The 15,722-nt window shown below is 34.7% G+C and overlaps 1 protein-coding gene across 3 annotated transcripts in view; it reads left to right on the forward strand.

The window, feature by feature from the left end:
* Positions 1–15,722, forward strand: part of LOC123553018 (proto-oncogene tyrosine-protein kinase ROS-like) — a 133,462-nt gene that overhangs the window by 20,956 nt on the left and 96,784 nt on the right. For all 3 annotated transcript variants that reach the window (XM_053541762.1, XM_053541763.1, XM_053541764.1), the window contains exons 4-8: positions 2,400–2,444; positions 11,848–11,911; positions 12,895–13,175; positions 14,851–14,932; positions 15,369–15,665. In XM_053541762.1, the coding sequence (XP_053397737.1) occupies positions 2,400–2,444; positions 11,848–11,911; positions 12,895–13,175; positions 14,851–14,932; positions 15,369–15,665 (769 nt within the window). The remainder of the gene's footprint in view (positions 1–2,399; positions 2,445–11,847; positions 11,912–12,894; positions 13,176–14,850; positions 14,933–15,368; positions 15,666–15,722) is intronic.

Raw genomic sequence — 15,722 nt, forward strand, 5'->3', positions numbered from 1 at the left:
AACATATGCAAGATAAAACAATCTATGTAAGATTACATGTAATTTGTCACTTCCGTTTTTCTTTACTTTTATCTTAATTTTAACAATTGGCTGCCTCTGGAGACAAAGACAGTAAATTTGACAGCGATTCTGGCCTTCAAGGCTTGTTTTAGAATTTTGGAATATGTAGATGACTAAAATTCATGTACTGTAATAGCAGTATCAGTAGAAAATTTAACTGTAAAACAATTGAAGTATTTTTGATTGAGATGATATATATGAATCACCAAAAGCATTTTGCAGCTTATTTAATCAAATTTGGTTAAGAATTGACAAAGTTATAAACTTTTATATTATCTGACCAGATGTCACCTTTCAGCTCTGTAAGTATGAAAAGTGCTTACAAATATTCAGAGACACTAAAACTGTAGACTCCTACCCCCAGTTGGCTTAGAAGTAACTTATACTCATCAAAGTTTCTCCCAATTATTTTGGCAAAGGAATAATATTTTCTCAAAATTTAGACCCAAAAATGCACCAGAGGCCACCATTTCCATTTCATACCTATCGGTATATTTCAAAGTTTTCCAGGGGGAGATCCTTCTGACCCCCCCCCCACACTCTAAAATGAGGGAGTACCCCCTCCCATACCTCAAAATTTAGACCAAAAAAATGCACCAGACACCAACATTTAGTACCTTTATTTAAAAAAATTCCAGGGAGAGACCCCCTGACCCTCCCTAACACAAGCGGAGGCCCACCTCAAATACCTACCCCAAATTGGCGCTATGTCCCTAACTATTGACACCTTTATTCTAAAATTGTGTCCCCTTACCAAATATTTCTGGATCGAGGCCTGTACCACTCCTCACCAGTTGTGATTTATACCCTTAACCCCACACCTTCTCCCCAGTTTTGAAGTCTAAATCCACATAATGCTTTTTCGGTGCTTTCATCAATATTTTGCAACCCCTGAGAAATTTTGACAATTATTTTCAGATTTACTGTCTTTAATCTAGCTTGGGGATAACATTGGAAAACAAATTACTTGTAATAGTTATTAACTTTTATCAGAAATAAAGGAAAATATGATTTCTTCCTTCAAGAAAGATTTGACTGCAACAATTTCTGAAAATTGTAAGAAAGTTAAAGTTAAATTGACAAAATAAATAAATAAATGGTTAGATTCACATTTTGAGAAAAGAAGAGTCATTTTACGTAGAAATTGAACAGGATATAAAACATGTATATAACTACAAAACAATTGTACATTTACTGATATATGCAAAAGGACTGCATGGAGAAGCCACATTTTCGAACAGTTTAACACTCAACATTTTCAAAGAACTGTTTTTATCCTGTCACTTGCAGTATTTTCGACCCGATATCAGGGTGCCGTATATCTTTCTTGATATACCGTCAGTTGACACGTGACCAGTGATATACGGTCAATTGATCATGTGACCTTATGATCGATATTGTTGTCATAAGAAATTTTGCATTGAAACCATCACCAGTGTGTTGGAAATGTCCGAACTAAGAAAATGAGTGGTCAAATAATGAGTTTTTATTAAAAAACGAAGAAGTTATTGCGATTTTTAATTGTAACCACATTACTGTGTCGGTGATTACATCATTATATAAGTGACGTCATTGCGAATATGACGTCATTAAAACAGTTGTCGCACACCTTCGGCTCACCCGATAACCTCCTCCACCTCGCCAGATAAACTTTCTCATCTACGGCACTAACCTATTATTCTCTATATATATATCTTCTGTTTGATGCAATTGCAATGATGTCCCACTGCTGAAATTTCATGTAACAAAGTTTAACTTAGTTTTCATCAATTGTTTATTTTCATTTCTTTACAAGTGGCGTTCTTGTTAAAAGGGGGACAACTTTTGGAGACTATTTTAAGTATACATTTGCATGGAACAGTATTAGGCAAGTAAATTGTTGTGTTCACAGAATTTTTTTTTGGTTTGGTGATATACTACGAAACCTTAATAAACACAAAGAAAATTGAAAAATACAGATTGTGGAATCATTAATATTCATGGGGGACTAATTTCGTGATTTCGTGGCTGAGCCAATCCACGAAATTTAATCCTAGCAAAAAAATAAAATTCCCATTCACTTTATGTTCAAAAGATGTAATCTACAAATTCATATCCCCACGAAATTGCCGTTTTGACCAAAACCACGAAATTTCATGTCCACGAAATTTAATGATTTCACAGTATTGTATTGTAGAAGTAGAGGTATTAAGCCTAGGATGTTTGTTCAGGGTGTATGTGCTGGTGTCACATTACTCATTACTGAATACAACAGGAAGTCACTTTAGAAGTAACCTTTGGTTCAAGGTCATTTATAAGGTTATCTTATTTTGTAATATTTGATATTTTTCTCTTTACAGAATGATACAGACCATATCAGTGCAGGAAGCACTATACAGACGCAGGTAAGGTGTAATTCATTTTTAGCTCATCTGTTTGAACAATAGGTAGATCAGCCTCCTGATTTGGTTAAATTTTTGTTTATAAGCTGGTATCTCAGTAAACACTTGTGGGAATGGATTGAAACTTTTATATTCATTCAGCTGACAAGGCTGTTGAATAGTCGAGCATTGCTGTCCTCTGACAGTTGTTGTTTTCCTCTATGGTTCATTTTCAGTATTCTAACTATCACAAATTTAAATTTTCTATTGATCTGTTTTAGGTTTAGTGCCATTTTTTTTCAACAGTATTTCAGTTATGTAACAGCGGATAATTAACCTAACCAATGTTCCAAGATTCTGTACCAGTACTAACTTGTTCTTGGCAAGTAACTGCCAGTTAAACACATGAAACAGGGGAGAAGGATGAAGTGACCTGAGACATAATGTCTTTTCATATTAAGTCTTCAGATTTCTGCTTCAGAATTCCTTAAAAAATTAATTTTATCAAAGAATTACCATGGTGCCTCCTGTGTTAGTTTCCTATGATGCATTGTTTTAAGATATGCGTGTCCTCTGGGATGCATAAATTTCAAGACCATTGGCTATTACTTTGTCTTCCTTCCTGATTGACTGATTGTTCCGTGAACACACATGGGGCATGTTTGGAATGTATTCATGACAAAAAATCAAAATGTGACCAATTGATGTTTTTAAAATGGCACCAAAGTTTGTCTGACAATTTTATTACCCCAAATTTTTGCCATTAAGCCACATGTTAGAGTCTCAAATGAAACTTTCATCCCAAAATTTAGGAAATTGCGTTTATTTCACTTATGGAAGGGAATTCCCAACACTTTGTTTGATTTTAGCAAGTTTGATAATTTTTTATTTGAATGGCATGGTTTGTGAAGATCACAGATGGCATCAAATAGGCAGCTTATTTCAATAATCACCATGTTAATTTCTCTAGTGTGTTCCTTTCTTGTTGAAGAAATTTGGGATTATAACATTAAAGAAGACATAAAACAGATTATAATTCTGTTACCTTTGGGTTAATTTGGAAAGTTGAAGATGAAATGACAAAATCAATTGTTAATTCAAGTAGAACCCAGGAAGTGTTGAAGTCATTAAATTTTTTTCAGTCAAATATATAGGGATCTTATTAGTTTTCAAGTGCTGGAAGGTTACATTAAGAGTAAATTAAAATTGATGGAAACAAATGATTGTCAGTTGGATTCTTTTCAAAAGGAATTTGACTTTTTAGATTGACTATTTGCACTCACTCATCCGTGTCATGTTTTAGTTCACTGGTATCTCAATTTCCGCTATCTAGTGGGAATAGATGTTAAATTCACTGTGATATTCTGAATTTGATAACTCTGTTTTGCATTTTTACAAAGTTGTGCCCCTTTCTCAACTCAACAGTTTTCAGTTTAGTTTTTGTAAGTAAGCCGGTATCTTAGTAACTACAAGCAGGAATGTTTTGAAACTGTTTCCAATGAATATCTGACATGCACTGCATAGATTTCATAAAGTTATGCCTCTTTAACAGCATAGCAATTGTTTTTGGTATAAACTGTTATCTCATTTAGTGTCATAAGAAGGGCATAATGTTGCTCCTTTGTACTCGTTTGTGTTTTCATTATTTTACTTTTAACTTTTTTTAGTGATAAGGCTTTTGAATAGCTGACAGCTTGTTAGGTCAACCCTTTCATTGTTGTCCACATCAGCTTCCTGATTTTGTTTTGTATGTAAGCAGGTATTTCATTAGGGACTGAAACTTCACAAACTTGTTTGATTTTGGGACCTTCATGGCCAAGTGGTTAAGGTCGCTGACTTCAAAGCACTTGCCCCTCATTGATGCGGGTTCGAACCTCACTCGGGGAGTTCAATTCTTCATGTGAAGAAGCCATCCAACTGGCTTACGGAAGGTCTGTGATTCTACCCAGGTGCCCACTCGTGATGAAATAATGCATGGAGGGGCACCTGGGGTCTTCCACCACCATCAAAGCTGGAAAGTAGTCATATGACCTATAATTGTGTCAGTGCGACATTAAACTCAACAAAATGAAAATAAAATAAATTGATGATCTATCTTGCAAGTTTTCAGCTTTAATGGATTAGTAACACCCTGGGTGCCAATTCCTGCATAATAAAAAGCCGACACAGGTACCTTGATAGCTGAGCAAATGTCTGTGAATCAGCTTGATAACTCAATTGAAATGCTTCGGACACCTGAAATTGGACTTGAATCCACAGTGGTGAGAAGAAAGTAATTTGAAGCCAGGAATCTTTAAGTTAGTTTTTCTGAGCACAGTTCTGAAATTGACCAATGATAAGGTTGCTCGCTGAGACTTGTCCTTACCTTAGGTGTTGTAACCTTGAACCTAAAAGGCTTCAAAAAGGAACTACAAGTTTTATGAAGGTTTTGAAAGAAATGCATTAGAGTCATGGTCGCTTCTGTAGCGAAGCAGCTTTTGTATCATTTACTATATGACCCATGAGAGAATACAGTACACAGAAATGATGAATTCAGTACAAAAACCTGTTGTTTGAAATCAAGTATTCAGAAACTAGTATATAACTAATTTTGAAATTCAAAAAACTGTAAGTAACTTTACATAGACTAGCTCCTAGACTATAAATTTTTTTTTTTTTAATTTTTATTCTTAAAAATGTGAATGTAGCCAGTCTACATCCTATGTCCAATATCATAATAATATTACAACCAGTTCTCTGCGAAAATATCTAAAATATCACTAAAATAAGAGAAAAATTACAAGTTGAAATTTTGTGACAAATTTTTTATTATCAGTCTAGTGGCTAGTGTACGTTTTTATATTAAAGGAAACGTACGCCCTCAGATAATCATTAATAATTTGATGAAACTTTTTGTATGTAAGACGTGAAGTAACATTACATTAAACAAACAAATAAAGAAATCTGAGGGAAATGAGTTTCAGTACCGATACTGTAGGAGCACTTGAGTTTACGATTTTGTTGACTCGCGTGTACCTTTGCTCGAGGCGCTATTAGTGTTAATAATGATAATAACTCTTCAGCTCCCTCTCCCCGCTGCCTTTGTCTCCTCAAGGGCTATCCATGTAGCTAAATTGAATACATTATTATAAGCATAATTTATTTCATTTTTTATTATCATTCTTTTTGTAACAGAATTTGTTAATTACCTTTATTAATTAGAAAGTGGATGCCAAAATTATATTAAGTATGTTGTGTATGCATATGGCTACACTTGTAGTTGTACTGTGTAATGTTTGTATCATTGCCAAATATTCTATACCTAACAATGTTGCATAAGATTGATCCTGTTGTTTTGACAAACGGATTAGGAGAGTATTCCTCTTTATGTTCATAATTAGGAAATAATATATAGAAAAACTGTGTTTTAACATCATTAATGCACAAAAATATGTTATACGTTTGCGGCGTAATTTCACGAGGGCTTAGCCTGAGTGAATTATTCTGGGGACATACAACCGATTTGAGTGTATTAATTTAAGTAAAACACGATTTTGCTATACATTATTTAGAGGTTAATACACGACAGGGCCGGGAGATGATAATCGGCTCGGACAATGAATAAAGCCCTCGGGCCATTATGAATTCCGGGCCGATTATCACCTCCCGGCCTGGCTCTGTCATGTATTAATGTCTTTAATACATATATCTTTGATACATATATTTGGTTGCACTACTCAAGGGGAGTAATTACAACTCCTGACGCTAATTTTCAATGGCTAAATAGTTTGGGGTACTTTTGTCTCAAAATGTATGTTTAGTGGTACCCGGAGGTCTTTTGGGGTCAATATGGGAGAATGATAAGTGTGAGCACTAAACTTATTCTTGCACATTTAGACAAATTACAGACTAACTCGACTTTTTTCACAGTCTGGTCATTTACCATGGTATACACACTTGATCAGGATTTGCTTTCAATCAGGCAAAGATGTTTTAGGACTTGAATACAAATCTACATATTTTGTTTTCTTTCAAGAATATTAATTATTATAATTCAAATTGAGATATTTTTATAATTTAAAGTTAAAGACATCCAACTGTTTTTGAGTAGGTTAGTTGTTTGGGTCATAAGAAAATTAGAAAATTGTGTGTGATATATTCAGCTCTTTTCAATTTATTAGTACATTAAATATGCATCTTTGTAAAATCGTTTGACAACAAAACATACTAATACAAAATTACTATTTCATGTTAATTGTCACTGTGTTGTTAAATGTGCAACCATTGAATAGTGACATTGGGTTTAAGTGCATGGAGCCACCTGGGCTTTGCTTAATTGGTAGATCAATAATTCTTTGGGCATTAATTTCTTTTACTTCTTCAAATGACTGAATAGTTTGAAGAGCATTTTCAATTTCTTGGGATCTTGCGATAAGTTCTTCATTAAAAACAATCATTCATTTCAGAGTCTAACATTTCAGTTGTGACAGATGCAGTGCACTTGTAGGAATAATTGAGGATATTTGCTTGTGCTTGTCTATACTAATGCTGTGATAGCTGATTCTTATGTCCTGATAATTGGGCCACTTCAGTGGGTGGGCAGCCAGCCTCTAACAGATTGGATATGATGGTTTTATGGCCAGAGTTGTTAGTGTGTCTTGCAGAAAAACCAGCCTTTTCACTCACTGTTCTGGCAATAGATCCCAGTGTGTTTTTGCCCATAGCAGCACTGATAAACCATGGGTCATCATCGGTTTTTATTTCATGGTTGATACCTGAAATTGTAATTCAATATTATAAGTATAATAATGTGATAAAGACATGAAATCATATATTTTTGTGCAATTTAATTTCCGCGCAATCAAGAAAATGGACCTTTTTGCGACTACTTTAATTCAAGCGTTGTAAATTGTTTTCATTTAGAATAACTGCCTCGTAAATCCACGTGGTTTAAAATTCGCATATGCGTTTTAGCGCGAATTATACTAAAACTGGACCAGAACTTAAATTTATGATTTCACAGTATTTATGAATAATAAATAATAATTATCTAATTGTGCTGCCCTATTAAGCTCACCTGAGCAATGCTCATGGTGAGCTATTGTTATCACGCTGTGTCCATCGTCCGTCGTGCGTCTGTGCATGCGTCTGTCCATCCGTCGTCAACAGTTGTGTTTAAAAGACATCTCCTCCATAACCACTGAATGGATTTTGATGAAACTTGGCTTGGATGTTCCTTGGATGGTCCTCTACCAAAGTTGTTCAAACAGTTCCGCTTGGTTACACATAGGGGCCACCAGAGCTAAAAATTTAAAAATCTTCAAACGACATCTCCTTCTAAACCGATGGTCTGATTTTGAAATAACTGCTGGCCCGATTTTAGAATAATTTTGCACAAATGGTCCTTGTGTGACCCAAAATATTTTGATTTGTGAAAAAACATGGCTGCCAGAGGGCGTGGTCACTTTTCCCTATATGTACATAGTGGAAATTTTAAAAATCTTCTTGTGTGAAACTGCTGGCCCGAATTTAAAATAATTTTACACAAATAGTCCATGTGTGACCCTCTACCAAGATTGTTCAAATTATTTTTGATTTGTCAAAAAACATGGCCGCCAGAGGGCGTGTCACTTTTCCCTATATGTATAATAGTGGAAACTTAAAAAATCTTCTTGTGAGAAACTGCTAGCCTGATTTTAAAATAATTTTACACAAAAGGTTCTTGTGTGACCCACTACCAAGATTATTCAAATTATTCCGATTCGTCAAAAAACATGGCTGCCAGGAGGCGTGGTCACTTTTCCCTGTATGTATACCATACTTGTCCAAATTATTGCCCTATGGTCAAAAGATGGCCACACCCGTGTCTGACATGTACTTGCTGTAGGCTTTTATATTAAAAACTTTGAAAATCTTCTCTGAATCAATAATAGCTAGAGCCTTGATATTTGGCATGTGATATCAGATTTATAATGTCTACCGTAATTGTTCAAATTATTGCCCTAGGTTCAAAAGTGTGTGTGACATGTATGTAATATAGGTTAACATAGAAGAAACCTAACTCCATACTTCTACAAGCACACTTGAAGCCTTGTACTCAGGTGAGCGCTTTAGGGTCAATGACCCTCTTGTTATTTATTATAATCATTTTATGGTATTACCTTTATTCTTTAACTTTTATGTTCTTCATTACTTCTTTACACTCCAAGACCAGTAATAAAGTATTATAAATTAAACATACGAAAGTAGAATTTTCCCTCAGGATCCAAGTCTGGCCTTTTCTCCTTGTACAGCAGGTACAGCTGTACTGGGCAGTTTGGGTCATCTGGAAATAGGAAATGCATCCATCTGGAACTGATTAAAATTTTCAGTGAATTACTTTGTGAAAAGAAAAGAATATAAAAAAAATAAACATATATATCTGTAAACATTCTTTCAACACTTAGATCACTTTTATAAAATAGAATGATTACTGTTAACAATACCGGTAGTTGTATTCAGCAAAAAAAAAAATAATTCTCCTGCATACTTGAAATTACTCAAATAGTTGAATTTATATAAAATTACCTTGAACTTCAAAGATCTTTGGCTGGAACATTCTGGGGTCATCTGCGATGTTCTTTCTAGTCTTGGTCGCTCTCTCAGCAAATTGCAGGTACCTGAATAAAATTAATTGACCTTCTCTTACACTAAATAGAATCTAGATCTAATTTTATTTTTCATGTTTTCATATTATTATTATTTTTTTATTTTCAATGATATATAATTTATTTTTCTCCCCTAATGGTTACAAGAAACATGTAAACTAACAGTTGATTGAAACAGCTGATCGCTTCAGTTCTCCACATTTGTGATTTAAAAAGTTTCAGCATCAAGCTCATTAATCAATATACCTGCACCAAGGATGCCTTTCTTGTACTTATATATACCTGCACCAAGGAATGAAGGATGCCTTTCTTGTACTTAATCTCTACTGGTACTGATGATAAACCCCAGACAGATGATAAAGTTGACTACCTTGGAATTATTGATTGCAATCAGTTATTTATATAATTGAACACACTATCAACCACTTACAACACCAACTGGTGTAAACAAAAACAAAATTGGTAAATATTCTGTATAAATAAATGGCTTACATTTATCTGTATAACAAAATATTTATCCAAAATTACTGGGGAAGAGTGTTTTTTTACGCATGCTCACTGTCATTTGAGGCACTTTTCATTATTTGATCCGGAATGATTGTTGCAGCATTTTTGTAAATGACAAAGTGGTTGAATTTGTCATCAGTCAACATTCATACAGTCCCCATTTTACATACCCCTTTCAGGGCCTCACTTCATGGAGTTTGCTTACTAAAAATAAATTTGAATTATGTAAAGTTTTCAGAAAATGTTAAACTTTATTTTGACACCAACCATTGATAACAATTTGCAGAAATAAAAAAGTTACAGGTAAAAAACCTCATTTTCTGTTTGGGTTTATCATCAGTACCAGTATCTCTCTTTTTGTGAAGGGATCTGCCCGCTTTTCTTTGTTTCCTAGACCCTTTTTATTTCAAATCAACGTCTTTAGCCTTAAGTGTTTCCCCGGAATGCTGGAAAGTTCTGTCCGTTGCAAGATCGGCAGGGTATTCTTTATCATTAAGATATCTCCTGAGGCTTGTTACAATGCCTTTAAGCATTGATGGTTCAAGCTCGTTTTTCCTTTTCGTGTTCCTGACAGACAAGAGAAACCTGGATATGTACATGTCAAGTTCCATGGGGGCGATGTCTTCGATTGCTCTAGTATCATTTTCCGTGTTTAGCCAGTTTATAAATCTTCCCAAGTCACTTTTTGTCTTTTTCTTAGTAGCTGGATTCTTCTTGCTATCAATAAAATCATAGGTGTCCTTTTCTGACATGCTTATAGCAGCGTCCAAATCTAATAAACGGTTTGGTAAAGACTGCAACGTCCGCTCGCCAGCCATGTTGAAAGCGCACTGACCATGATGACGTTTTATGTGGCCAGTGGTTTCACGCACACGTGTTCACTGGGCGGATTACGATTATGAGTTCGAAAATGAGTCATCTGGGTCAAAAAGTAGGTCACTAGGTCAAATCAAAGAAATATTTTGTGTATGCGATAGAAGCTGTATTTTTCAATTGATCTTCATGAACTTTGGTCAGAATGATTGCCTTGATGAAATCTAGGCTGAGTTTGAATATGGGTCATCTCGGATTAAAAAGTAGGTCACTAGGTCATATCAAAGAAAAAATGTGTATGCAATAAATTTGGTCAGAATGTTTGCTTTGATGAAATTTAGGTCAATTTTGAATATGGGTCATCTGGGGTCAAAAAAGTAGGTCTCTAGGTCATATCAAAGAAAATACTTGATTAAACTCAAGAGACCACATTTTTGGTCCAATCCTAATGAAAATTGGCCAGAATACTTGTTTCCATGAAATCACTATGTCAAACATGTTTACACTGTTATGGTGTGTTTCTCAGGTGAGCGACCTAGGGCCATCTTGGCCCTCTTGTTTCTGGTAAGTTTTTACCTTTTTTTCATGACTACTTATCGATTTATTGTGCAAAAGTGAAAATTTTTCATTTGATAAAATGATTTCTTGCAGTTCAAAATGAATTTACCTCTGAAACAGAAGAGGGCAGAGTTAGGCATCTTTAAAGATACTGAGTTACATGCGGTAACAGTTCTCTGTTTTGCCTTTTCTCTTTAGATTACATATTATGGAAGAAATGGTGGTAGGTTTTACTTCTGCCCCAAGGTTATTTTTGAATGAAATGAGCAAAATCTAAAACAGTCCCCCAGGACTCGACCTTAATTTTTCAATGTTGGAGTTAGATTTCTGTCTAATTAAATCCTTTTACTTGAGGCACCCTAGAAAAAAATTATATTCATAGTCTTATTTTGTGTTTTATAATTGTTTACCAATAGTTTGGCTTTTCTTTTATCAAAATTAATGGTATAATGAATTATCTGCTAACGTTTTGGACAGTGACCGTCACTTTGAAATTTGTCTCTACTTGAGCTTGAGGAAATATCGTGAATTATACAAAATTTATAAAAAACGGTACGGTAAAAGTTGTTTAAATTTTGCATACAAGTCTCTCACTGGAAACAGTATACTGTGAAATCATTAATATTCATGGGGGTCTCATTTTCATGGATTTCGTGGTTTAGTCAATCCACGAAATTTAATCCCAACGAACAAGTAAAATTCCCATTCCCGGGTAAATGATTTTACAGTATTGCTGTAACATTGTTTTGAATATATGAAATATTCACCATTAGGTAGATAATACCTTAACCTCACTGCAATGGATGCCATCAGAAATGAGGTGCTGACAGTGAAAAAATGTAAGTTCTAGAACTTTTTTTCACATTCACCTTAAATAAGTAGAAACTATAAAATAAATAATGACTGTTTTGTTTATTTTACAGAAGCAAAGCTGTGTTCAAGGCTGTAATTTTGGGCTGGAAGAATACCATAAACAGTTTGTACCATGTAAGTCTTTAAAGGGAAAGAAAGTTCCTTAATGACCTGTAGAATTTATTTGAAACTGCGCTTTCATTGTCACATAAAACTGAAAAAAAGATTTTGTCAGTGAGTTTACAACTTTCAAAATGGCTACTGCAATGATCAGCGATTTTGATTTTTAGTCTTTAACTGTAATGGTCACATTTTAAAGATAAGTTCAGTTTTCTTCTATCCTGACGAACAACAAATTCTTAGTACAGTGCAACCTCTGTAGAGCAACACCCTTTGGGAGATACAAATATTGACTGTTACGTAGAGGTTGTTGTTCTGGAGAGCTAAATTTGATAGTATATTTTCGCTTAGGGAAATTTTCACAATGTTGTTATTGCGAGGTTTTTGCTTAAGAGAGGGCCACTCTGGAGAAGTTGTACTGTACTTTTAAATTTTGAGTTTTAAAGTGTAATATTTTATTACATTTTAGTATTGCAAAATTGTATGAAGTTTCTGTTTTCATTTGTCTTTGCTTTTTAGTTAACCATAATGACTTAGACTTTAAAAGAAATATTTGTAACTGTCATACAAAAACTCAAATTAGACTTTGATTTTTAGCTCGACTATTCGAAGAATAGGGGAGCTATCCTACTCGCCCCGGCGTTGGCGTGAGTGTGAGCGTCACATAAATGTTAAAGTTTGCGTACCACCCCAAATATTTTCAAAGTCCATTGAGATATTGCTTTCATATTTTGCATACTTGTTTACCATCATGACCCTAGTCTGTAAAAAGGAGGAGGCAACTGTATCAAGCATTTTGACTGAATTATGGCCCCTTTTCGACTTAGAATATGCTTATTGTAATGTTAAAGTTTTACTCATTGCTTATATACTATCAAGCACTGAGAATAGTCGAGCGCGCTGTCCACTGACAGCTCTTGTTTATTTTGTTTGGAGTTCGTGTTGTTCAAAAGCATGTCTCTGATATGGTAATGTTAAACTCTATTTCCTGTTCACAGATTCTGGACTGGAATTACCGGGACCCGAAATTGTAAAAGATGGTATTACCCATAATTCCGTTTTACTGGACTGGGCAGGAGAGACTGTACTTAAACAAAATCCAGTTCCTTCATTGGTGGAATTGTTTTGGGCAAATGAAGAGATATTGCAGAATATCACATTTATATTGCAAAAACGGGTATTAGAAACAATGACAGAATGGCAGAGTCACTCAGATACGGAGTTATTGCCCTCAGGAAGAGTAAATGTCACAAATCTACATCCATTTGTTACATATCAGGTAAATGTCCTAAACAGAAATTATGACATGTATGGTCAATGTCCCTAATCTGTTATGATGATATACAAGGTAAAACTCCAGAGTGTTTTATTATGACATATCTGGTAAATGTTTTAAATTGGCAGTATTATGGCATGAGAGGTAAATGTCTAAAATTTATAATTATATCACGTGTGGTGAATGTCCCAAAATCATGTCCACAATTTCTAGTATAATATGTATTTTTGTTGTGTGGAAAAGTGATAAATATTCCATTCTGTGGCATTTGCACTTAAATTGTAAGTATTTTTTGTGGATTATTTTACCCCCACCCCCACGGCAAAGGTGGAGGGATATATATTTGGCATTGTCCGTCCTGCAGATGGTTTGTTCATGTGTGGGTCCCTCTATCAGAAATTGAAAGTGCTTATGATTCAAAAAGTATTTTAGCTAGAATCACCAAACCTCACATAATTATTAATTAGCACGTATTATCCCTTTGACTATGTATAAGCAGTATCTCTTGATGTGGTAAAAAATGAGGATTTTTGACTGTATCTAAGTAACCTATCAATGGATCTGCATGAAACTTTACACAAATGTAGATTATTATAGGGTGATGGTGTATACATAAATTTTGTCAGGATTACTTACGTATTTTCAGAGTTATTGCCCTTTAATTGTTTTCAAAGTAATCCATTGATTGATCTTCATGAAATTTAACACTGTGGTGCACGCACATCTTTCATCAGGATCTCTTCAGTAACTGCAGAGTCACTGCCTTTTAATTGTTCTAAAATTCATAAATTCCCACATTACAAAGTAATCCATCAATGGATCTTCATGTAACTTCATACAACTTCATACAACTATAGATCACTATAGGGTGGTGGTGCATATGCAGTTTCATCGGGATCTTTTCAGTAACTGCAGAGTTATTGCCTTCATATGGTTATGTCTTTAAACATACAGTCTCCTCTTTCACATAACAACCTATTGGGCTGAGGATATAAATTGTTTGACTTAATCATCAGGTTTCTTAAAACAGTGTTTGAGATATTGTCATTAGTTGATTGTTGATGCTGGCAGTGGTTAAGATTTTTGAATCTTTGTTTATCGTCATTAGACAAGTAAGTAGGCCAAGAACCATAACTCTCTCTTTCATTTTGTCAGAATTATGACCTATCCTAACAAAGGGCACTGTACTGAATCCATGGGCATAGAAAGGGATGATCCGAGCAAGACCCAGGCAGAGCCCAAATAGGGGTCACATGTAGGAAACGTTTCTTGGACATTTGGATAAGCATTTTAAGCTATTTGAAAGCAATATATGCTACCTCTCTACAACAACACCCTTTTAGGAGATGGAAAATTTAGTTGTTGTTTGGAGGAAGTTGTTGTAGAGAGGTAAAATAAAGAACAATAAGCATATTTTGGAGTCAGTAGCAAGTGTTGTTGCAAGGAGGGTATTGTTGTCCAGAGGGCCGCTGTAGAGAGGGAGCACTGTATTTTAGATATATTTAAAACAACAATATAAACAAAAAAAAAGATCACATCTCTGACAATTTATGTTGATTCACCTGCATACTTGTATACTTATCCTACTGTAATTTGTAGTACACGACAGTTAATTGAGTGTGTCATCTGGTCACTTTTATTCATGCAGTCATTAAAATATTCCAATTTATATTTTCAGTTCAAGTTTATATTCCAAATAACTACAACTCATGCTGTGGAAACAAACTACTCTGTTTCTGTAACTACTCTTCCATATGGAGGTAAGTAATTACCTATTCAAATAACACTCTTCAGTTTAAAGGGATTTATCTGTTCCTGTAACTACTCTTCCATATGGAGGTAAGTAATTACATATTCAAATAACACTCTTCAGTTTAAAGGAATTTAAGGTTTGGAATGTTAAAGCAAATGAACACTCTTCACTCTTCAATACAGAGGCCTTAATTTTAAGATTTTATAATGGATGTAAGCAGGTAGCTCTCTAATATGGAAGAATTTAACATTTAGGAGACAGTTAAATCAGTCTAAGGCCTGCTTTGCCTCTAGCAAAATATAAGAATACAGAAACAGAACTTTTATGTCTGCATGTAATAAGTTGAAATATGTACAGAATTATGATTCCTGTAGGGTAGAATTTTAAATAAATATGTGCAATGTTTTTTGCCAATGTTGTTGTTATGTTACTGATACTTTCAGCACCATCAAGTTCCCCTACAATAACCACCCTTCATGCTCCGTCATCAACAACAGTATCGGTATCATGGGTGGCACCAGTGTATACAAATGGCCCTTTGATTAGTTACCGTCTTTCACTTCTCCCATTGGACAGCCAGGATCATGTGATCAGTTCTGATGTAACTCCTGAAAAAATGGCATGGATATTCGGTCACCTGTTACCAAAAACGCAGTATGAAGTTCGAGTCTCGGCTATGAATGGCGAGGGAGAGGGCCCAGAGGCAGTAATGACAGTGACAACCCCAACCTCCAGTTCCTGTAAGTCATTGGATCTTTGAGTTTGATCTATTTAAAGTATGCTGTAGAGCTGGTCGT

Source organism: Mercenaria mercenaria, chromosome 4, assembly GCF_021730395.1.
Source record: "Mercenaria mercenaria strain notata chromosome 4, MADL_Memer_1, whole genome shotgun sequence".
Taxonomy (NCBI): domain Eukaryota; kingdom Metazoa; phylum Mollusca; class Bivalvia; order Venerida; family Veneridae; genus Mercenaria; species Mercenaria mercenaria.